At 44.1% G+C, this 24,521-nt stretch overlaps 2 protein-coding genes across 2 annotated transcripts; both read left to right on the forward strand.

The window, feature by feature from the left end:
* The first annotated feature begins 11,762 nt into the window (after positions 1-11,762).
* LOC143429925 (L-lactate dehydrogenase) lies at positions 11,763-15,750 on the forward strand. The gene is made up of 6 exons (XM_076905779.1): positions 11,763-11,822; positions 12,082-12,228; positions 12,288-12,405; positions 14,705-15,242; positions 15,307-15,430; positions 15,553-15,750. Exons 1-6 carry the CDS (start codon positions 11,763-11,765, stop codon positions 15,748-15,750), a joined length of 1,185 nt encoding a protein of 394 aa, XP_076761894.1.
* Positions 15,751-16,953: 1,203 nt separating this feature from the next.
* On the forward strand, positions 16,954-22,273 carry LOC143429909 (L-lactate dehydrogenase A-like 6A). The gene is made up of 6 exons (XM_076905762.1): positions 16,954-17,115; positions 20,835-20,952; positions 21,045-21,218; positions 21,526-21,699; positions 21,786-22,027; positions 22,097-22,273. Exons 1-6 carry the CDS (start codon positions 16,954-16,956, stop codon positions 22,271-22,273), a joined length of 1,047 nt encoding a protein of 348 aa, XP_076761877.1.
* The last annotated feature ends 2,248 nt before the right edge of the window (positions 22,274-24,521 follow it).

Genomic DNA, 24,521 nt, shown 5'->3' on the forward strand with positions numbered 1-24,521 from the left:
TAGGGCTACGTCGAAGTGGGATTTACGTTCATCTCTATACTTCGCTTAATCATTGCTAGGACTATGATACAATAATAAACTCTAATGGCGCATTGTTAATACCGTAAAATACAACTTGAAGGATATAGATGCGCGTACATGTAATTAATATAATATTAGACAATGCAACGTAAAATAACAGGGAGAATAGTTATACGCATCACGTATCACGGTTTATAACAGCGTAATTAGTTTTATTCGTGGGACTGGATTTGTACTGATTTATTGAGCCACATACGATTGAAAAATACATCCCTTCATTGATGAAAGGGTACTTAAGAACCATACTGCAAAAAAACTGTTTATGCATATCACATCCGTTTTATTTAAAATTTTTACTATTTCCTACAGTATTACAAGTTGAGAATTATTACCAAAGTTTCCCGTATATGTTTATTAACCAACGGCTAGTATAATATAATAATTATGTATATAATAATTTCTTGTCGTCGTTCCAGTTGTCATTCGGTTTCACCTGTTATAGTTACGCGTGGCGGGGCCGTAACGAACGGCGAGTAATTGTGAAACGCGGCGCTCGCGTTCGTTGAACGATACTCGCAATTACGGGTCGGGAGCGACACGCTTCTTTGATCGGGAATGCCTACCAGTTGCTGGTTGCGCGTAACAGTAATGTCAAACACTTGCAAAGATCGTAAAAGTGGAAGCAACGATATCTACAACTCGCGCTACTGCATTGCAATGGCGATACCGGTGCGCGTGATCGACGTCTTGTTTGTTGTCGTTGGTCTTGAAATTTTCTCTCTAATAGAATTTTATTGAGAGAATAGTTCTCAATCGTTGAGCGTTGAACTATAATTTAATACCGAATGAATGAATTTAACAGTTTGCAGTTATAAAAATTGCGTATCCATTGATTACGAAAGTGGAGTAAGTCCAAATCCCATAGATAGCTGTCGGGGTTAGCAGCCATTGTTGGCTATATTAATTGTTTTGTTTCGCGTGTCGAAGGTTACTATTTCAGGTTATTTATTTTATTTTCTTCCAAAAATGTATAATTTCATGTTAACGTCAGATAGCGATATAGATAAGAAGAAAAAATAGTAAATCAATATTATTTTATGATAAGAATTCATTCCCGCAAAAAAATTTGGATCGAAAAATTGTAACTGCTCGACGAAATGTATAGAATATGTTAATGAATCAGAACGTAAAGCAAATTTTGCTAAATTCTGAAATGTAGCTGATTTTAAGCAAAACGTATTTCTCCACTGTAATGTTCAACGTAAAATTGTAAATAGAAGAACGTCAAGAAACTATTGGAGGATTTTGGGGGTTTGTGCTTATAAATTTTACCTTTTCGCTTCTCATGGAAACCTTTTAGTTTGTAAAATGTTTTTCATGAATGCTTTCAATATATCAACTGGACGAATTGATTGTGCTTTGCGCGGACAAATGGATGGCTCTTGCAAAAGAACTAGTGAACTAGTGACAAATACAGTTACAGAACACACAAAAAGTTTTCCGGCATTTGAAAGTCATTATACTCGACTACAAAATCCAGAAAGGATGTTTTTGAATCCCGAATTACATATAAGAAAAATATAAGGAAAATAACTTGAGTCGTAAAGATACACGTAAAGATACTTGTGCGTATCTGCACACGTACAGATGCGATTTCTTGTACATGAAAATTCAAACAACAAAGGAAAAAAGGAGATCGGAGTAAGTAATTTCGTGATGTTTGAGACATTTAGAAAATGTAACGATACGAAATCACGTTATTGAACGTGAAACGAAATTTACAAATGGCAAAAGAATTTCCTATACGCACCACAGGATTATTATGATGTAATAAAACAATGTAGGCATCATAATAAATTTATTTTGCACGAAATGAGGCGAGAGAATTTCGTTACAACAAAAAATCTGCAAAACGCAATTAAAAAACAGATAAAATGCAGCACTAATAGAGAAAAGGTCAATTAGTTGCAAATATGGTGGATGAGGTTTTACAAAAATGCGCCGTGCACTATTTTATATAAAGCGTCAATAGAAGACACAGAATTTAAAACTATAAATTTATCATCTACATGTCGGAGAAGACATTATTTTAGTTAAATTCGCCTAAAAGAAATTTATATAATCAAACTGCATATTAATAAATTAGTAGAAATGAAGCGGCTGCGCTGCTTCGGTTTACTGTAAAGATGGAAGAAGAAAGAAGGAAGGAAAAGAGAGGGGAAGAACGTTTCGTCCTAGGCCTGCTAGTGGACTCATCGGTAAGGCTACCTAGCAGGCCCTGCCTTAGACGCTGGGATGTTAGGGACAGTTCAGAACTTCTATATATTGGAAAGGATGAATCATCGGGTACTTTCAGGAAAGTGTAAACGGTTCTGTCCCTCTAGTGGCGAGTGCCGCCACAGAAACATTGCCAGACTTGACATGTAACCTTTAATTTTCTCGAAACAACAGGAAATGGACTTGCACCATTTTCAAAATAAACAGTCCTCATGATTATTCACTCGGTTTCAACTATTTTGACCATTTCCCGTTCAATGTACTCTTATACGAAGACAGCATTTCTACTCGAGAGCATGAACATGTCAGTTATCCGCAGAGAGCAATATGTCACCCAGACACGGATGACGTGGTATAGTAGGCGTTAACGAAGCAACACGGGAAAGAAGGGAACTCGCGGATCTCGCGATCCCTTGGACGTTTTCCAACTTGTCATCGTGCACGGGGTCTCTTTCTTATTAGTCGCAGCAGCTCGTAAAGCACAGGCGAGAAGCGAGCGTAGCCGAGGCAAGGGCGCATAATACGGGGCCCTACATAATTACCGCGTCGCGGGGAAGCTTTATGGCAGCGCACTTGCCGAGTATTAATTTTCTCTCACGCGGTGCTCGAAGCCTGGCGCGAAGAAACACAGCGGAAGGCGCAAAGGATGAGACGGGGCGGTGACGGGGAGGACGGATTGAAGAAGAAAGGTGAATAAAAGCAAGAGAAACGAAGATGCTCAACGTTGCGGATCGCCAACAAATGCCAGGAGATAGCTGTGCGTTCTCACTCGCGAGATTTTATCGCACTCCCGCGTATATGCCTTCGCCTCTTCCCTGCGAGCCGCTCGTTCGTTTCACCGTCACCTCCTACCGCCTTTTCGCCGTCTCTTCTCCCCATTTCGCAACTAGGGATGGGGTCGGGTTCGATACGTACCCACAAATTCCAGAGTCAATTCCAATAGAGGAAAAAAGTTTCACTTTGCGCGGTTCGAGTATTAATTCTGACAGGTTACAATTTGTTCTATCTACATACGCGAGTAGTGACCCTGAAGTTACTTATTTCAATAACGCAGAGTGGGACATGGTCATTCGATTCGCCGATATTTAGATCTGTATACAAATTTTAAATTTTTAAAAGTCAACTAAAGGAAGAGAAGTAAATAAAATATTTAATCGCTCTCTAGGTATTGTAACGTGTACTTTATTTTATATATTTTGTGCACTGTGTACATTACATACATTCCGTAATTTGTATAGATCTAAATGTTCTATAAACACGTACGATTTACTAGTGAATGGCCGCAGTAGATGCAGCCAGTGCTAGTTGGACGGTCGCGCCGCGTGTGGTAAGTAGAGGCAAAATCATTGCTAACGCTTCGAAGCAAACGCATACAAAGTGTTCAAGATTAAACAAATGACTGTCAGAGGATTTGATAATGTATTTACAAGTAAATTGAATTAGTACGCGAACTGTCATTGCCATTAGTGTATAATACGAATAAATTTTAATGAAAATATTAACTATCACCACGAGAAAACTACTGGACTTCCTATGCAGTCTTTCTTCGGCTCGTTCTCCGTTGTCAGCAACCTCTATGGCGCCAATTACTGAGCTGTCTCGATGGAATCTAGATTCGTTTCGTTAACAACCATGCTTACCCTTTCATAAACTCGTTTTCGATACTCCTCTCTCTCTTTCTTTCTTTCTTCATTCGAAGAAACGTCTCCAGCCTATATAAAATTGAAACGAAACCGTTTAACACGGGAGGTCTCGAAAAAAAAATAAACAGAAGCAAGTTTGAAAGCGAGTTTTTATATGAAAGAAGGATAGGGGATCGATTGGTGGACGATTATCAAGTCTGAATTTAGTCCATTGGATGATCAGATATAGCCGTAGGAACAGCTGCGCATCTAAACGCACTGGATCGTACCGGTGATCGCTTAGAAACACCTGCCAGTTGCGTCTGACTTCGTATCATCGTTCTTAGCCGATGTTTGTACAGATATTAAGCACCAACAGGTGGAGTCGCCGATAACCTAGATTTCCCCTATCGATCTTTCATATACGTAAACCGACTATGAACAGGATCACCTAGATAGTCCTATCGTTAACCAGATTTCCATCCTTTTATTTCTCTTAATTCTTTTCCCGGTAATAAAAATTCCAATCGAAATCTAGTTCTATCATTTGTAATGAGCTTCGAATCTTGATCTAATCAAGAATTCCTTCGAGCTTTAAATGGACCCATGTTAAAAGTGTTATATTGTATTAATGGCGCATTATTAATCAATTTTTTAATACAATTATCAGTATTGTACAATACAATGTACACAATTGACGCTATTTGCAGCTATTTATCCGTTCGTTAAGATACTTGTCCACATATTCGATTTGAATCGTTGTTTAATTGTTAATATTCTATTAAATGAGCAGACTTGTATCGATTATCTATTTGTCTTGCTATTGTACTGTCACGCTCTAAATTGTGTTGTAACAATGTGTGTTATGCAATTAGTAATAGAAATAAATTCAAGCACTGGTTCGCCCACCATATTAGACAAGCTTAGATCAAACGCAATCACGTATCGCTGTGCAAAGAGTGCACGCGTACAGATTCCTTATGATAATCGAAGGCAGGGGTATTTGTTGGTGTAAGACAAAGATTAAAAATACGTCGTGACTTTTTACCGTCGTTATTCTGATAACTTCCGATGATTGCACCCTACATTTACGACACAACCAGAGAGACCAGCCACCTTCCATTTGGTTTCCACATCACTCACAATCAGTCCCGTTATTCCCAACACACCCAGTCACATTAAACCTTAATCGCAGCCGTATCGTCCTCCGAATAATTTGGCAATTTTATTTATTGAATTGCTGCGTTATGAAAATAAGTCAAATACGTAATAACGTATCAGATAAGCGTCCACGTTTAGTCACGTGGAGAGAGTTGACGAAAATTAAAAGCATTTTTATACTTTCTTAAATTCTCCATTAAATAGTAACAATATAACCCTTTTTGTCGGACGACTTTTTCGGCTGAGCGGCGCTGCACCTCGTGACCTGTAATATAAATAAATTTATATACAAATTAACATACGAAAACGTTATATTTTAATATATTATATGTATTTACATTTTGAAAAACAAAATTTTTCTGAGAACAATATGGCGAGTAAGAGTCGCTGTTCGAGCCCAAAGGGATAATAAAAATTGTAAGAGGAGTAGCGTACAGTCAACGGTTGAGGCACTACCCTTCCATAAAGAGTCAGAAACTGAAACGGAACAAAAGCTTGGTGTGAAGTCGCGCGACGTGTGTGTAGGGTGGAGAAGTAAGCCCGAAGTGCAAACTTCGTCATTGTCAAGGAACTGACACTCGAGGGTATCCCAGAAAAGAAGAGTGAGCGAAAGAGAGAGTGTGAGAGGGGGGGGGGGGGGGGGAGGGAGGAAAAAGAGAGGCAAAACCTTCGCCATTAATAATCTGAGCCCGAACGAAGAAATAAAGAGGTGGAGCGGTCGGGGGTTGCCAAGGAGAAGGAAGGCAAGGGCAACGCTGCGTGTACCACGCATCACGCCAGTTTGGTTCGCGTATACGTGGTAGGTATTCGAGAGTGTATCCGATGCGTCCGATAGGGCGGGACACGAGCATAAACAATTGCGCATCAGCCTCGCCCCTTACCGATACGATATAATAAAACGGAAGGTCTCTCTTTCTCCATCTCTCTTTCCTTCTTCGTCGGCGTCCTCCACCCTCTTGGGGCCCTCGTCCTCCGTCGACCCCGTCCGCTTCGATCTTCGACGAGTCCCGCCGCTCATCGGAGCCCCGGGGCCAGGAATATCGAAACGTAGCAACGTCCGCGCGATATTTCAGCGAGCCACAGGGGTCGTCGATGCTAGTCCCGACCTCCTACGACTGTGTTGCGAGAGGTCCTCGACACACGGAGAAAGAGAGAGAGAGAGAGAGAGAGAGAGAGAGAGAGAGAGAGAGAGAGAGAGAGAGAGAGAGAGATGGAAAAAACGGACGATTTTTATTAACGAGGTAAACGGTGCAATTATGGGCCAACACGCGTCCGTCCAATCGAACTTCTAGCCGAGGGTGGTATCGAGAGGAACGTCCTTCTGCGTCGTTCTGCTCTTGCCACAAAATTTTTTCGTGTCTCCGAGAAGGCGATGCGTGCACGCTCTCCACGCTCTCGGGAAGCGTTATCTGATCGGCCGTAACGGTGGTTTTTGTGATGTATTGGTTCGGTATCAAGCTTTGGGTGAAACGCTGCCCAGGGAGGGAATGAAGTTCACGTTGGTGGGTTTTTACGGAGAAATTTCTTTTTTGTACATACGTAATTTTATGGTGTGGAAGTTTATGGGTCGGAATATGTACTGCTGATATATCTTATGTGAAGTTCTCTCTATATTTATCCCTGTATACAAAAGGAAATTAATTTCTTCTACTTTTATTAGCAAGCCCCTTGGAGTTTCTGAACTCTGTGCTATTGTATTATTACTAAAAGATAACTGAAAGGGATCCTTTTATGGTGGAAGTTTATGCACTATATGAAGTTCTCTCTAAATTTATCCTTGTATCCACGCTATATTTTGATAATCAAATCTATCATCAGTGTTTCAGAACTTTATTGCACGAATATAGCGCACCACCATTACCAATTGCCTGCCTACCAGGTAATAACAATCTTCTAGATTGAAGAAAAAAGCGACGGTCAATAAAAAACCGCTTTTGGCCAAGCGACAAGCTTTGCGTTTCGTTGCTTATTTAGGAGATGGTCGCGACTTTCACCAATGGGCACAGACCCGGCCGTTTAATTCGAAACCAGACCGGAGGCTGACCTAAAATAGAGGTACGATTTTAATTGGAATAAGTTTCGCGAAGCGTGCAAAAAAGCATCGCGTTCCTCGAGTCCGCTTCGGGCAGTGGTCGGTCGGTCATCGCGCTCGCGCGCTTGCGATCCACCGGGCAAGTGGTGCGCGTCTCGGTTCTTGCGCCGGCGATTAAGGCGAATCGCGGAGCCTGTCGCTTGTTAATTTATTAGGGCACGTTACCGGGCAGAACTTCGGGACTTGGCGGTCAGGTGAATTAAATCCGTATTTCGCCGCGCGGCTCGTTGCCGAAGCGAAATTAGATTCGACAATGATAAATCCGTGGCGGGCTGAATGAGGGAAGCAGGCTGCAACCTCGCGCCAATCTAACCGCGCGGCCGGGGTGAATTGAGACATCCGCGATGGCAGCGTCGAAAGAAGATCGTATCGATGATTAATACGCGTCGCGGTACCAAAGGCCGGGTAAAAACCACGCGATTACACCGCATAACCCTTAATGACCCGATAAGTGGTACCACGATACCATACGTATTGTGACTGTGGTATTATACATGCAGGCCTTTGCCCGTGCCCCGTCAACGTAATAACTGCAATTTCATCCGGTTTTAATCTCTGATGGATCGTCTCGTACGGGGGAGAGAGATATCGAAAAATTGTCCGTGCCCCACTTGAGGCGCCTAACCTTGTGGCTTAGATTTTATAAGAAGAGGAAGAAGAAGAAGGAGAGGAAGGGGAAGGGGAGGAAGAAGAAGAAAAAAAGCAATATTGCGTCGTTGTAATATTGCATTTTTTTTTGCAACATTATACTTTTGTAGTATTGCGCTTTTACAATATTGTAACAGCAGCAGCAGCAGCAGTAGTAACAACAACAACGGAAACAGCAAGAGCAACAACAGCAGCGGCAGCGGCAACAACAACAACAATAACAACATTTATTGTCATAATAATGTTAACGTTATTGTCTAATTCAATCGATATATTCGGATCTTCCTAAATTCGAGGGGAAAAATAAAGAATGACGAGAGATGAAGTGGATTCCCACGAGGAAAGCAGACATTTATCGAACCGGACTAATACTGTGATCGAAGGAAAGGAAGCAGATCAAGGGACCACCGCGAGAAAAGAATGGAATCGAAAGTCATAAAAGAAAAACGAATGATTCTTTGGTGTTATGTGAATGAATATTACATTGTATATAAACGGAACAAATATTGAACAAGCAGAACAATTAGTTTAAACCAAAACAGATTTAACAGATGTAAGCTCTCTACCTGATCAAATATCTAATTTCCCACAGAATGGTCGAACGATTCCTTATTACGCAATATCAAGGCAATGGAAAGTATCTCAAAGAGTAGCTCTTGCCTCTCGCCTTTTTCTTTCAACCCCCGTTGTAAGATTTTACTTCTGGCTGACCAAGTTATACGATCAGAGAGAGGAGGCAGAAAAGAAAAGGGCCATAGTCCTTCTCCGGCTGGGTCGGACAATAGCAGAGCCGCGAAGTGTAGCGAACAAACAAATAGCCAATTAAAATTCCGGTTGCACGGCGAACATACTTGTATCAGCTGCGGTATTACCAAGCATTGTGCACCGGAGGCATGTGCGGGCCGGTGTGCCTGGATCGGTCGACCGGGTCCAGGGGTACCAGAAGATCGGTTGCTTACGAGCAACCTTCAAGGACTATCTCCTCGGTGGCGACTCGTTTGCACCGTTCGGTTCAGCTGAACGTTGCTGCACAGTCCGCGCAGGAGACATCGTTATCGACCGATCGCGCCTTTATCACGGACGACTCGAACCTTCCAGCTGTCACGTTTCCAGAGTCGGCGGTTAATTAAAAAAAACCAACCGTCAGGGGCGAGCCGATTAATCATAAATGCCCGTGACGATGGCTAGTCATTGTTGACCGCAAGTCTCTTTTTTGCGTTTCTTTGCTTTTCGCTTTCTTTTGTCGAAAGTTGTCGCATGAAAAACGATATGGGGGTGGATTTTCTTAGATTCATATTATCATTATTATACGTTTGTTTCGCTACAGTTTTTATCTTAGACTTCTGAAAAACCTTTTGCGCGAAAGACGCAATTCTAAGTTAATGGTACGAGACGATGAACACAAACTTCTGTTCGCCGTAGCTAGATCGTCGAGCACGGACTGGAAATTAGCCATCGACCATCGACCGTTTCGTTAATTGATACAGATAGGTTCCCGGTACTAAATCAACCGGTGTAACCAGCGAGATAACCGATAACGGGCTGGCCTTTACGCGATCGTTATTGTTACTTGACCCAGCCCAGTCGATAAAATTGCGTGGATGATTAATTAAGGCGGGGAATTAATTATCTAGGTGCGGATCGTTACGTTCCCACTTGCCAGGCTTAAAGTATAAACGTTAGACTTTAAATTGCTTCTCCTCCTCGACATTCCTGCTTGGCCGTTCTTAACCGATCGTTTAATAAATAAATATCGACTCAACCAGCGTTATGGATGACAGGTTGTGTCGTTAGCACTCAACAAAATCGACACAAAACCTATTAACCACTTACGGTATGTTATTGGCTTTTCTTTCTTTTCTCATCGTCGAACAATCTAATTGTTCCATGCCATATCGGCGATTTATTGTCAACGTCTGGAAAACGTACGGAATAAAAGAAAGTTTTATTCCAATATTCCAAGAAGCATTCCAATATTCGTCGGAACGTCAACGGCCAGAATGAACGATTAAAAAGCTGCAACATTCCCTTAAATATGATCGTCAGCTCATAATTGCAGCACTATTCGTACATTATTAGCTCGTATATTATTTGACGCGATTCAATAACTCTGTAGCGGGACGGCCGATGTTATCTCTCCGTCGTTAAGCCGCATTCGTAATATCGATCGGCGCTGATGAATGGCCGCATTTAAACCCTTCATTTTTCCTGGTGATTATTAACGTTAAAATTGAATGTGTCCGGGGTGCTGGCTGTACCCCGGCCTGGCGTTGCCTGCGCGAGGACCACGTACCAAAAAAAAACTCACCAGCTACTTTTTCTTCCTTGTCCTCTTTCTTCCTCTCACCATAAGGCCCGAGAGATCCATCTTTGAATGTATGCTAAGATCCCGCGACGTTCCAACTACTGGGAACGCCTCGACTGCCGCTGCTCCGAGTAAACAGGGGTTTAATTTATCGAAAGAGGTCCAACGTAAATGAGAAAGTCCCGCATTGATGCAGGCTCGGTTTCTCTTTATTCACCGGTGAATCGGTTCCACGCGAATCGTTCGCGGGTGTATAGTCGTACGCTTACGCGAGAAATGTTTGATGAACCTCATGTGTCTTTTCTTCAATGTTGCTAGTTAAATGGATTGATCGAATGCATTATTTTACGACAAAACGTGTTGATGTTTAAGGAAATGTAGCCTTTTATTCCAGCTTCTTTCTTTTATGCCAATAGTGATTCAAGAAACTAAATAGACGCCATCAGAATTATTCTTCCTTTTCACGCCTTTAATGTCGAGTATATTCCAACATCATCAAAGTTTTAATCCACGACTGTTAAAGTGAGATCTCCAAGTATTCTAAGTGGTAAGCCCTAATTATAATTTGAAATAATTTAAATATGTAACCAATATGTATTGTAAATGCAACTAAACATAAAATTTTCCTAAACAATTATAATCTTTCATTGGAAAACAACACGATTTCATTAGAAGGTTAACACATCTGCATTTCATAATAGCACTGAACTATCAAAATAATACCTGACAGTGCGGATTCGATAGGCGATAAATACATCTACTATAACACATTAACTCTTTAGGATATAAATAATGGTACTATATATATAAAATAATGATACTACATATATATATATTCATAGAAAATCAGCATTCGAGGCACAACATACATGCTATACCAAAAGTACGCGATAAAAAACTCACGGGAGGACTTGAACAACCTTCCGATACACCTACATATTTCGAACGCGTATCCGATGCACGCCGTGAAATAAAAACGCGGGAGGTGACACGGTGGTTCCGCGATCGACGCACGAAACTAATGTATTTTACTGCGTCTGGTGCGCGGGATTACCAACAGAAATATATGAACGATCCGGCGCGATGTACCTGCGCTCCCGGGGCGACTACCTGCGGCTAATTTACAGCGAGGGGTGCGGATAACTTTCGTTGTTATTCTCCGCGCCAGAATTTCCCGCGCAGCTTCTCTCTTTGAGTGTTTCTCGTAATGGCTGCTGGAGCGCATGATTAGCTTGAAATATCAAAAAAAGTCGGGGTGACAGAGAGAGAGAGAGAGAGAGAGAGAGAGAGAGAGAGAGAGAGAGAGAGAGAGAGAGAGAGAGAGAGAGAGAGAGAGAGAGAAGGATATTTTACTTGGACATCACTATACTGCGTAGGTCGATCCGGATCTGCATAACGATCGAACGAAACGAGCGACCTTCTGCCTCGACCTACCGTGAATAAGGAACAGGACCACCTTGACGCCATTCGCGAGTAACGATAACGTGGACAACACATTCTACAAGTTGCAGCAGCCACGGACTTGCGATCAATTAACGGACTAATTGGTAAGTACTGATGATTCTTAAATTCGAGTCTCGAATCGCGTGAATGGAATTTGAGAATGAAACGCGATTCTGATTCCAGGTGCTAGATAATGGATGACCTGGATGCTGCCCAGAGCGAGGTTGAGATAGATAGGGAAGGTTGCGATGATGTAGGTGGCGCAGGTGTATTCTTCGTATTGTTCTTTATTACTTATATACGGTAGGATCGTACTTTAATTGATGGGGAATATAGGGAGGTAAGAAATTGCCAAATATTTTCCATGACAGATTATTTTTCAAGATTTCATCCAAATCCTACAGTTATACAAAGTATCGGTTTAATACTTACGTAAACTTACGTGCTCGTTTCCACATTCCTCGAAGCACAGCTAGAAGGAGAGATCAATCTGACGTTAGATCTGCTCGCAGGAAGACGCTCCGATCACGACCACCACGAAGAACGCGTTGATAACGACCCAGCTAGGCCCCTGCGACGTCTATCCACATCGCGTCAAAGTGTCGATCGTCGGCGTAGGAAAGGTTGGGATCGGCTGCGCATTCGCGATCCTGATGAGAGTTAGTATCCGCAGAGATCGCAACACTCGATCAACCGTTTGATTCCTGGTGATCTTTAGAGAATGGCCAGCGAGGTCTGCTTGATCGACCACAACGCGAGCAAAGCTTCCGCCGAAGCCGAGGACATTCAACACGTAGGCGTTTTTTTGGGATGTCCTCTAGTGACTGGCACTTCAGGTATTCGAGAACCGCGCATACATCCATTTATACCTCCATCTGATCGATTTTTACTTTCAAATATTTTCGATGGAATTTTCTCATCCTTAAAATAGTATCAAGTAAAAGTTGATTTTGAACTCAAAGTAGGCAATTATATTTGTCATTTGTTGCCGGAAACTTCTGCAAGATTTGTTCCGAATCTCTAAACATCCCTAACGAAAGAATATCCATTTACTTGCGCTACTGATACTTCTAAACGCTCAATTATCGATCGACATCTCTTCGTAAAATCGATAACATAAATTTAACAGAAACTCGAAGGTGATTAGCGATTATCCTCTACATCAAATATTATAGAATATATGATCACGCGCAAACGAAAGTGAGTTGTGCACACTCGTGAAAAAGATGACTCACGTAGAATGTACATTTTCATCGCCACGACCTACACAAATACTTGTCAAAATTACCAAAGAAAGAATCGAAACTCGAAACATGAATCTTCGTCGTCGGCAAGATCCCTACAGCGATCCCTTTCTAACGCAATTCCGGTACGTCATTGATAAATTCTGCGGCAGATCGAGTTCCAAAAACTTCAGTCCAATGCGTGTCGAACAGCGTCGATCGTCGACATCAGCCAGAATCGAGGGCGATCGTTTCTAAAGGACGGGACCGTCGCATCGGGTTGTTCGCCGAGGCAGAGGTTTCTGTCAACGTGCAATGGTTCAGAAACAACGATGACCGTCCTGAAAGGGAGGAATGAGTTTTCGGGACGTCGAGGCGGTCAAAGTTCCGAGATCGCGCCGGTTCCCGTTCCTTAATCTCGCTGCTCATCTACATCACCGCGGGCTTACACGCGGCCGTTGCGACAAGTGTTTCCTCAAGCTTTTCACCAGGCCAGCTCGTAAATTTCGTCCCACTTTTATTTATCTCCACTGTGATCGACTCTACGAGACACTTTTTTTCTTCTCAGTTCCACCCGCCCCGCGCTCTTTCGCGCGGGCAGCGTCCGTCTGTCAGCCATGCCCCTCGCTTGTAAAAGAACATACCACCTCGCTCGAGGGAATGCGGGAACAAAAGCCTCGCCCCGTTCGCGGTTGTCCCGGTTGAAAACATCCCGAGCTAGTGATTTACCGGTTCCCGGAGGACGCGATTTCGTGCCCCACGATTTCTAGTTGGGTTCATTTCGGGTAGGTTTTATTTTATATCATTTTACGCCCGGCGATTTCAAGCGAGTCTCTTCTCTGGTGTCATTCTTGTTCCGTTTGTTTTTCAAATTTCACCTCATTTGGTCGTATTACGCTATCACATTTTACTAACATGTGTACGATCAAACATTGGCAGAGCTCTAAGTAAAGTACTCATTTGGTTTGTAAATCTTAAGTAAAAAAGGAAATATATATTTTTTCAATTATAACTGCAATTCAAATTGGAAAAGATTTATAATTGGTAATAGTGAAATGTTAATTATTTCCTAGACTACGGATCAAATTTAAAGAAAACTGTGAAAATGAATTATAATAATTTTCGTTATCTTTTGAAGTTTTTGATTACACGAGCCACCCGTAACGTTCACTTCAACGTGCTTCCGTACACGCAGCTCCCCTTTAACGTACTCCTCTACCGTGGTAGCGAGCACCCAAACAAGTAAAACAATCCCTGCTTTTTACCGACTAATTTATCTCGAGCATCATCTATCTCTTGACACTACCGTACCTTGTGGTCGCGTTGTATGGTCGCGCGGTGCTTCCTAAAGGTGTTACCAAAAATCCATGCTTCTTATTCCCCCTAGCGGCGTTATACCATGTACTCCTCGCGTTTATCTCGCGCATCTCTCGAGGAGAAAAGGACAGACAGTCCCTGTCTTTAGAAGCAGGGCGCTTGAAAGGCCGTGTTCGATCCTTTCCAGTGTTTTGTATGCAACCAGCTTCCGATGGCTTTATTACCGAACAAAATGTGTTTCCAGCGAAAGGTTTCCAACAAGGGATGCCAGAACTTCTTAACGAACCGCCCTTGGACATCCTCATCCCGGTTAGGGGTAATAGCACGTGTTTCGCATAAGTATTCGATAAATGCACGTTAACCAAATTTATGAGCTTTCTTTCTGGCTGAATCGCTGTTTCAAGTAGAATTTCACGTTGCACAGCCGTTCGATGTTTAAAGAACATTTTCAGAATCTGATATAAAATGATAGCCATGACTAACGAAACTACGATTGACTATAAGAAGTAGTGATGATATTTGTCTTTAAAAATTTTCAAAGTAGCGATACTTGGATAGGAAACGCAAAATTCTCAGCCGCTGTGTATATACACAGAGATCAGCATGGTGAAGGAATCAGCAGTGGTGATAATTTGTACACCTGAAAGGACACCAGGCGAAACAACGAATGTAAAGCACAGCTTGAACGTGTTCAAGAAGATTATACCAGCCGTGGCAAGGTTCGCCTGTAAATCAGTCCTGCTGGTTGTAACTCAGCCGCCCGACGTAATGTCTTACATTGCCTGGAAACTGTCAGGATTTCCTTCTAATCGTGTCCTCGGCGTCGGCACCCTGATCGATTGCGTAAGGTTTCAGGATTACACGAGCAAACGATTGAACGTGGCGCGAAGTTCTGTCAGTTGCATGGCGGTCGGTGCTCAGGGCGACATGGCTGGTACTTTTCGTTTGCCGTTGTCAATTACGTCGCTACCGTTTCGTTACTCGATATGCAACGAATTGTTATTTTGTACGTCAGTGCCTATATGGTCCAGCATCCACGTAGGAGGAATGAAGCTTCGAGATATAAATCCTAGAATAGGGGAACCTGACGACCCTGAAAAGTGGTACGAAATCTCGGAGACCGTTAAGAACATGTGAGTGATGGACGGCAAGGGAAAACGATATAGATTCGACTTATTCTCCACGCGTATGTTGCAGTGGTAAGGAACTGGAAGAGAAGAAGAGATCGAGTTGTTGGGGCGTTGCTGTATCCACGGCGGAGATCGTCGACGCCATTGTCAGGAATACCAAAGTGGTGCTCCCGGCATCAACGCACATACTTGTAAGCTGAAACACACGATTACTAAAAAACTGCAGTGGCTAGTTGTTAAAATTTCCATCAAAATAACATATCACTAACTATGGATTTTCATATTTCTGACAACAAATGAATATTATTCACAGAGTTGCGCCCATGGCACGGACAAAGACGTATACATGTCCGTACCGTGCGTGATCGGACGGGAAGGTGTATACTGCACGGTGCGGCAAAAGTTGACGGAACAAGAGAAATCCGCGGTTCAGACATGCGCGGACAATATTCGCGGAATACTACGGGAGTGTGGCATCCTGCAGGAGACAGGGAACAACGTCGAACAGTGAGGAACCACGGGGATAAGGAGACGAGTAGGGGGGAGGCGTGGCAGCGGAGACGGTGGACCGCGCGCTACCGGAAATTGCGCGGCGACCGCGCGGGATCGAGCCGGAGGAAGCAGCGTTTTAGAAGGCATCTTCATCAATAACGTGTTCGCGCACCTGGCGACCGGTTCTCCCTATACGCGTACTTGATCCGAGGGTAATAAATGACAGTGCGGAAATCGACTTCCTAGAAAACTGTCGCGTTCCTCATTGGCGACCAATCATTCTCTGTACTTAGCGTCGTGTTAGTAGTTGTTCGCTGCATTCGTCGATTGATCATCTGCGCGTCGATCGCGTGACGAGTGATATCGCAAAACAAACGTTCAGGATATCTGTGGCTATGCATAACTGCATTAGCTTTGACGTTCAAATTCTCGTTCTCGCATACCGTTGTATGCTCCTTAAATTATAAATATTGCTATCAAATGATAAAGTCGTATGGAATAATAGCTGGATCACTGGGCCAGCGGAGAGAAGGCAAACTGCGAGTGACCCAAGAATAATTCAGAATGTATCATGATCATTTTCAGTGCTTCGTCGATCGTGTTCAACCCTAAGGGGTTAGTTTCAAGATACGAAGACGAAGCAAGTTAAGTTTCCAGGTTATTTTGTTAGCCAGGTTATTTCAAGGCAACTTTACCCTTAAAATTAGTTCTCGTAATTGCTCGATAGCCATTGGAGCATGTCTCATAATAAGTAACAGTCAGGAAGGAAGGAACTTAATATCCGGAGGGCGATGTTCAATTAGCAATTTAATATTCGCTGCAGTAAGTAAATGTATCTCGTGTGACCGAGAAAAATTGACCGGAAATTGAAATTTGCATAGGCTTTTATGTAACATCGTTTCTCATCTGTGTCTATTCGGCAGCTGTCCATCGATTTGGTACGTTCGCTTTTGAGTAATAAAAAAATTGAAAATAGTGATTATTTCTACAAACCAACCATATACGTAACATATTTTCTATATGTTTATCTCGATTCCATAGCAAAATACGTTTCACGATACGAAGAAACAACTTCAGGTTCGATTGTCATTTACGTTGTTTGACCCGATGGGAACGAAATTTATAGAGTATTGCAAGGATACTCCGAATATCTGATCTACTTTCGGTTCATTCAAATCTTCGGGATGCTGCACCTGAGTCGTGGATATCAGGTTCATTGACGATGGCCGTCCCAAAAAAGAAGTTACTCGACACTGCCTGGAACACCACGACGTTTTTGCTCACCAAACAACCGGAAGATTTCGTAGACGGTCACCGAGTCAAAGTCGTCATCGTTGGAAGCGGTTACACGGGCGTGGCGGTAGGAATCTCGATACTATTCAAGGTTCGTGAAATCCTTCAAACTTCTAACCTTTCATTACCAATACAATCATTGCCAATTCAATTCATTGACCAGATATCATTTTATTACGACATTAATACAGTAGACGTTTAATAATTCACTTATTCAGCATGAATACGAAACTTATAAATGTAGCTCCAAGAGATTTAGTAGCAGCGAAACAGCATCAATAATTGTAAAAACCATTATATAATGTTCAAAAACGTCAAAGAATTCCGTGATCTCGATTAAAAGAACCAGGAGACACCGAAGACACCGCAAAATCGTTCCGATAAAGCACGCGATAGCTATTCGTCGAAAAGTTTTATCGGTCCCGTGGAGCAACGTTTCAAAGACACACTCAATGGGAAAAGATCGAAAAATCGTCGGTATGCCCAGAGGACTTTACGTAAGAAACAAGGCTTGTGGATGCAGCTTGTGTGCCGTTGCTCGAAAGGGGCTATTATGCAAATGATCCACGGATGACCAGAAGATGGAATTCGGCGATGAGGAGAAGCGGGACCGGAAAGAGATCGGTACGTGGAAGGAGGACGAAGAGGAGGTCGGAGTCAGGCAGTAGGGAGAGAAGTAGACGAGAGACGCGGTTGGTTTCGCTCGTTATCGGATCGTAACGCGAGCATTTACACGTCGGACGCCCCCGCAGGATCGTCCCTGCGCTGATTTATGTTAGTCACCGGTGGAGGAAAGCTGAAATCCATACCTGTCTACGGAGACGCTCAACCCTTATCGCGTTCACTCATCTGAGCGGCCGGGTTCTCTTCATGCGTACACGGAGGGAATCCACGGAAGCGGTGGTTTAAGTGAAATTGGGAAGAGAATTCCCCTTGGCGATGCAAATTCCACGAGGGGGTCCCGTGAATGGCGTTGTCATTACGAATCGTTTCGTTGCTCCGCGGACTGTAACGTTTCGTATATTTGTCTCGTATAGTTAACTACAGCGAACCAGCTGGTTAATCGAATGAATGGCCGGAATTAAACGAATACCACTGCGAACGGTCGTTTCATGGACGTAGGCCTCCGCGAGACAAAGGTCGCAGAGAAACCTAGCCGGTGGAGGGGGCACGGAGGGGGCACGGCCAGGTAATCGGTAACGCTAGCCATATTCCGGTAGGAGGTAATGAACGTGGGCGACTAATTCCAGGTTTCGGTTTCCGTGGATCGTTACGAGGGCAAACAATGAAGGTCGCGGCATAAGGGGACGTCGGGGGCGTACCTGGCTGTCATTAGACTCTGTTCTCGGAGCAACCACGGTGTACGTGTTTACATTGTCCCTAATAACGATCGCTACGTTCCGGTTTGTTACTACGCATTTCAATCTGCCATCGGGAGTCGTAACAATAATTTTGATAAGAAACGCAATATTATACAATAGCTGTGTAATTATTTCCTTGAAGAAATCATAATTTTGGATGTCATCGAACGCTTTAACGTCAGCCACAACGTTCACGTGACGATGACAGAGTGTGGATTAAAGAGGTAGAAGAAATGGACAGTAGCGGTGGTAGAGTGAAAAAGTTAGTTGAAGAGGTTAACAAGGGAAAGGTGGCGAGGAGGAATAAGAAGAAACAAAACTAGTGAACCATGCGGTTGGTTGTTCCGCTGGTCCTAGCTTGGGAGATCGCATCAACGAGATGATCGCGGGGTAACCAGCGTTCCAGTACCATCTCCACGGCTTACTGTCCTTACCTTGCGAGGCTGCTACGCCCAACTGGCTCGGTGGTACTCGCATAAGACGTTCGTCTTCTTCTTGTTCTCGTCCCTTCCCGGCTCGTTGTTACGCGTCATGTCCGTCGAGCCGTATTAAATCGTACAAACCGTCCTGCGCGGCGGTGCTGACAATGAAGAGCTTCCTGCTTTCTGCACCGTAACTCGTTTCGAGTTACACAAATGGTTTCGACGATCATTCGACAATTTTTCTGATAATCGATTCTTACGATGCATATCAAGACTACAGTGATTATTAAAAGCATTCAATTATTAAAAATAAATATATAATAACACTGTTCATCCAACGAACGCTATCGGATATTAACCCAACGTTGTATATTGCCAGTGAACGGTATTATTTATAAACGAATGAAACCTCGCAGAAAATTAGCGGAGACGATCCACCGGAAGCATAATAAAACGTGTGACGGATCGAGTATCGCGCGTTGTGTGCAGTGTCCTGCGGATCGGTTGTTCTTCTACCGAAGCGGAATGGGCGAGAAGGGTTACCAAGGATGAAACACAGCTCGGTTTAAGGTAACTAGAACCGCATGAGAGACTGTTGGAGTGATGGCGGCAAAGAGAGAAGCGGTTGGTTTTGCTCGATCGAATGCAAATTATACGTGGCTGGCCTTGTTGCATAACCTACAGTATCGGCACAGGCATCGTTTCACCCGATTCGTTAATACGCTCCAGTCCGTTCGCCTTGACCACGGTCATGCGCCGTTAAAAAATCTTGTTACAAAGTACACACAGCGGAGGAGGGTTTTTTGTGAGTTAATTACCGCGGAATATCGTCGCGCGATACGTGCAGGCATCACACGTGGAGGAAGTAGAAAGAGGTGAAAAAGGAAACGGGAAAGAGGCAAAAAGAGGAGCGAAGAAAAGGGATGGTAGGAAGGATCGAGGGAGGAACACCGCCGGGCCGTCGAGGAAACTTCATCAGCTGCGATATTATGCATGCTGCGGAAGTCATGCTTGATGAAGTATGGTGATTAAGCGGTATACAATAACAGATTGGAAGCACAAGGGCGTAACGTAATATATTAAGAAGCCGTTTCTGTTGGTAGCCGCGGGTTTGTCTTAACGTGTGAAAGCACCATCTGTCAGAGAAAAATGTGTCCATCTGCTAGCGCGGAAGCGTGGCGAGAATGTACGTAGACGAGCGTGGGTACCGTGGTTCGTCATTGAGAAACGCGCGCCGCGCGTCCCACACCGGCGACACTCTGTTGTTCAACCGTACGAATTAGACCGTGATGTGAAGACACGCGACAGAGTTATTGATGCGGCGGGAAAGTGTCGCTGAAAAAATTTCCACCACCAAATCATAGACGTTAAGCGAGAGCGGAATATTAATTACCAGAAGGAATACGAGATTTTGACAAATACGTAATCGCCACAGGAAACGCTCCTGATGCTCGATCAATTATATACTTTAGCCTCCCCCTTGACGTTCGAAGCCTCCACTAATAGCTCCCCCCTTAACCGAACAAGTGGCGCGATAGAAGAATCACCGCGACGTGGAAAGAAACCTTAACAGGAGCGTACACCATATTATCGTTACCCCCCCCCCCCCTACGTAGATGCGTGAATACTCGATTACTACGCGCCATACATTATAAAAAACAGGCCAGGATCTACTAAGTGGCGAGTATAATTAACGTGAAAAATCCGGAGTTCCATCAAATTCGTGTTACGTAACTACGGCAAAAGGGGAGAATCGTGCCCTCGCTCGGGCCGACAAAGCGGCGTTCCTGTTCTCTCGCGAGAAGCGAACAGAGGCGATCAGACCTTAACGATGCCTCGCATTAAGGGATCTCTCGAATGGCGCGATCGATCGCGCGCACGACCGACGTACCTCTCTCTTAATGCGAGTCCCGGGGGTCTTGATTGCGTAACGATTCTTCCGAGTGCGTAATAACTCCCTGCCGTCGGCTAGTACCACGTTAATTACTCTTTATAATACCTGTATTCACGTTCCGTGCTCGTTGCAGCGTCTCGCCTCCGAGCTGGTGTTCATAGACGCGGACGAGGAATTGGCGAAAGCGGAGGCGGAAGACATCAGCCACGCGGCCGCGTTCCTCGGCAACCCGAAGATCGCCGGCACCAAAGGTTAAAAAGAAACATCGCACCTCGAAACGTTTTTGTTACGCTGACTTGTTCGAGGAAATCACAATGATTTATCGTCTCCGCGGTTTCTGCAGACTATTCTATGGCCAGGGACGCGACCGTCTGTGTGATTACTGTCGGCGACAGAACTACGAACAACCAGGACACCGGTACTTTGTTAGAGCAGAATTTGGCCATTTTTAGGGACATTATTCCAAAAGTCTGCAAGTACGCACCGAATAGTATACTTTTGATCGTGACGGCGCCAGGTATGTTATGTTATTTGAAAGGTTTAATTTTTATTTAGCGATTCCTCTATCGTTAGAGCTACCGAGATTCGAATGCAGGAATTATCAAAGAAAATGAAATGATAGAATGAAAATTATTGAAGAATGTTGATTACATCGGTAGCTCTAATGGTTACCGAGAGCAGAAAGATGGAAGATCGGTACCATCGAAAAATAATCTAAAACGAGTGATACGATACGGAATTTGCATCGAGTCGCTACGACTCGATCCAAGTACACACGGTGCGATGCACGTGAAGCGGAATAATGGCATTAGGACATATTTTAGTGGATATATTGTCGTACGCAGCCATGAAACTCTCAGGCTTCCCACCGCACCGCGTGGTGGGGCTCGGGACATTTTTGGACAGCTGTAGGTTGCAGTACTTCATCGCACAAAAGCTTGGAATTTCGGCGAACTCGGTGCAGGCCTCCGTAATTTGTGAAAATGGACCCACGTCTGGTAACCGAGCGATCCATAACTTTTCGATTCTTGTGCGTAAGCGGTGTGAATTTTTGAAATTGTCTTGTACCCTACCGTCGAACCAGTGCCCATCTGGTCTGCCGTGACGGTGATGGGTATCAAACTGAAAGACATCAACAAGGATATCGGTACCAAAACGGATCCGGAATCTTGGGGCGAACTCCATGCGAAAGTGGTCGAATGCGACAACGATCTTATCACGCGGAAGGGTTATCGCTGTTGGGGTACCGGTATCTGTGCTGCTGAGGTCGTCGACGCTATCGTACGAAATACCTGCGTCTGTATAACGGTCTCAACGTATTTGAAGGTATCGTAATTTGCTTTATTCTCTTTCTCTTCATTTTATAGAAGAATGTTAATTATCAATTGTCTCAAGGGATGTCGACACGGTCTAGAAAAAGACGTTTACATGTCGCTGCCTTGCATAGTCGGTAGAAACGGCATTCAAACCCTTCTGCGCCATCCGTACACCCCGGAAGAACAACAGCAAACGGAGGCTTCCTGTCGGGCCATTTACGAAACTCAAAAATCTATCCTCCATACTTTAGAATAAAGATGCGTCGATTAATTAATGCGCCGATGATATTTTCGACAATTTCATCGACTCGTACTTCGAAAGATCAAATGCGATTATAAAGGTTCGACGAAGAAAAAGGCTGCAGCAGATTTCACGAGAGCTGACCCGAGAAGAAACACGGTTGGTCTCTCGCAGAGGCGATATCGCGAATCGCTTTATGTGCTTGTTTGCATCAGTTAAGGGATTTCGCGGAAACCAACATGGTGGTTGACCATGCCCACGGCCCGCGAGCAGGAAGCACGCCCATTTGTTGCGCCAATTTTTTTCTCTCTTCGTTTATCTGAATTAATCGAGAAACGAGAGAGTAGTTCGTATAACACTTAGAATTACATAGTAGATCACTGATCCTCCACGATAGTCATGATACTCCTCCGTCCAACAAAGTAGCGCTCGGCGGTAAGAGGCCGGCAAGCGTTTAATTAATCAGATGCTCGTTAAAATTTCGTTTTAAAGCAAGTAGAGCTCTAACTAGCATTATAGATAATTTTCAGTGGTGCATAGTATCGTTCGACAGTAGTTTAAGTATTAATGGAAGCAAGAACGATTAGAGTTTCATTACATCAACGGACAGTTTCCAGTGTAGTCACTAAAAACTGCAAATGTAAGGACGCAGAAAGTAAGCGCGTACCAGGGTAAAAGAACAGCCAATTTAACAGGTGGAGTAAACGACTGCCAAAAGTAAGAAGAAGAAGTCCCAGAGATTGGCTGGTTAATGTAAAACGGTACGAGGTACACACGCGTTTGTTTTACGAATCTCTTCTCTTCTCTTTTCCCCTGTCGAGTCAACGAATAGGGGAGGCGCTATAAATCGCGCGCGCACGCCACTCGAACGATTTCGGCCAATTTGCCGAGATTAATGCAGGTCGGCGGTAATTAATTGGCCAGACGTACGAAGCGGTTAACAGTCCCGCCGACGGCGTCCAGTCGCTGATGAAACGGTCGCTATTACAAACATAAAGAACGCCAGTTTCGAGAGCCACGATGGTCAACGATACAACAATTTGTTATAAAATTTGCGCTCGCCGATACGGGGCCTTTTGTCTCTGTCAGCCGAGTCATTAGTCAACGCATCCTTGCCGTCGAACCTTTCGACGCTACCGTCGAATCCCCGTTCGCATTCGATGAAGTCGTTCTCTTCGAACCTCTTCGCCGGGGGAGAACCGTGTTCAATAACGAATCCGACGACGGTTCCTACTTAGCCACAGATGACCGAAAGAAGAAATTTATTCATGGAATTCGGCGAGGCTTCGTTTATATATAGACGCGTGTACCGCCAGATACGAAATAATCGACGGTGATTCATTACCACAATTACAGAGTCAAAATTTCATCGAGCAACCGGTCGCGTCCGAGGGAAAAAGCGCGTGAAACAGAGACGCGCGGCGAGGACAGCCGAGGAGCACTCCGATGTACCTGCTGTTTTTAATGGGCCTTCGTTCTCTTTCTCCTCGTTTCTCCGATTCGTACTTACCTCGAAAGGGTCAGGAGAGGAACGCGCGCACGGTGTACCAAGGGAAGTATAATATAAGCCACGCGGCTCGTTGTCGTCGCGGCGATCCACCACCAGCGAATTCTTGGCCGTTCTCTCGCGACAGGAGCACGGGGACGCGCCGGTGATTCATTATCCATGCTAACGAATGTGCGTTACGAGAGGGAACGTGAAAGACGAGCGAAAAAGAAAGAGAGAGAGAGAGAGAGAGAGAGAGAGAGAGAGTGGAGGAGGTCACGAAGGGGTTTCCTACGGCTGGAAGCCACACCAATAACGACGGGGAGCACGGCAACGTCTTCATCGCCGTGGCTCAGGCTTCTCCTCAGCCGAAGCCATTTTTCTGTATTATCTCGATGACGCGTCCCGAGTACATAATTTATACCGCGTCGCGCGATTATGGATCTAATGACATAATTCCGTCCGTGGACGTCCCGAGCACCGCGCGCATTTGACTTTCAAAACTCGAATCGAAATTAAAACGACAACCCGTGCTCGTCCGTGTTCCAGGCTTTTCCTCCGCGACCACTAAACAGCCTTCTATCAGACCCCAGACAATTTTATCCTTTCTTTTCTCTCTGGATATATTTCACACCTAGCTGTACTGAATACGCGCTAGAACCATGAAGCAGTACCTTCCTATAACGCGGTATTCTTGTAACACGGTTTCCATATAACGCCGAGCTGAAATTGCGACAGCTCCCCTCACTTTATACAACATATCTACTAAACTAATTA

The sequence above is a fragment of the Xylocopa sonorina genome, chromosome 12 (genome assembly GCF_050948175.1).
Source record: "Xylocopa sonorina isolate GNS202 chromosome 12, iyXylSono1_principal, whole genome shotgun sequence".
NCBI lineage: Eukaryota > Metazoa > Arthropoda > Insecta > Hymenoptera > Apidae > Xylocopa > Xylocopa sonorina.

Coding starts and splice junctions, on each gene's coding strand:
- LOC143429909 (XM_076905762.1), top strand. CDS start 16,954: ATGGCCGTCCCAAAAAAGAAGTTACTCGACACTGCCTGGAACACCACG. Junction 21,219..21,525: donor TTTGATCGTGACGGCGCCAG/GTATGTTATGTT, acceptor GACATATTTTAG/TGGATATATTGTCGTACGCA. Junction 22,028..22,096: donor CGGTCTCAACGTATTTGAAG/GTATCGTAATTT, acceptor AATTGTCTCAAG/GGATGTCGACACGGTCTAGA.
- LOC143429925 (XM_076905779.1), top strand. CDS start 11,763: ATGGATGACCTGGATGCTGCCCAGAGCGAGGTTGAGATAGATAGGGAA. Junction 15,243..15,306: donor TCGGAGACCGTTAAGAACAT/GTGAGTGATGGA, acceptor CGTATGTTGCAG/TGGTAAGGAACTGGAAGAGA. Junction 15,431..15,552: donor CGGCATCAACGCACATACTT/GTAAGCTGAAAC, acceptor TATTATTCACAG/AGTTGCGCCCATGGCACGGA.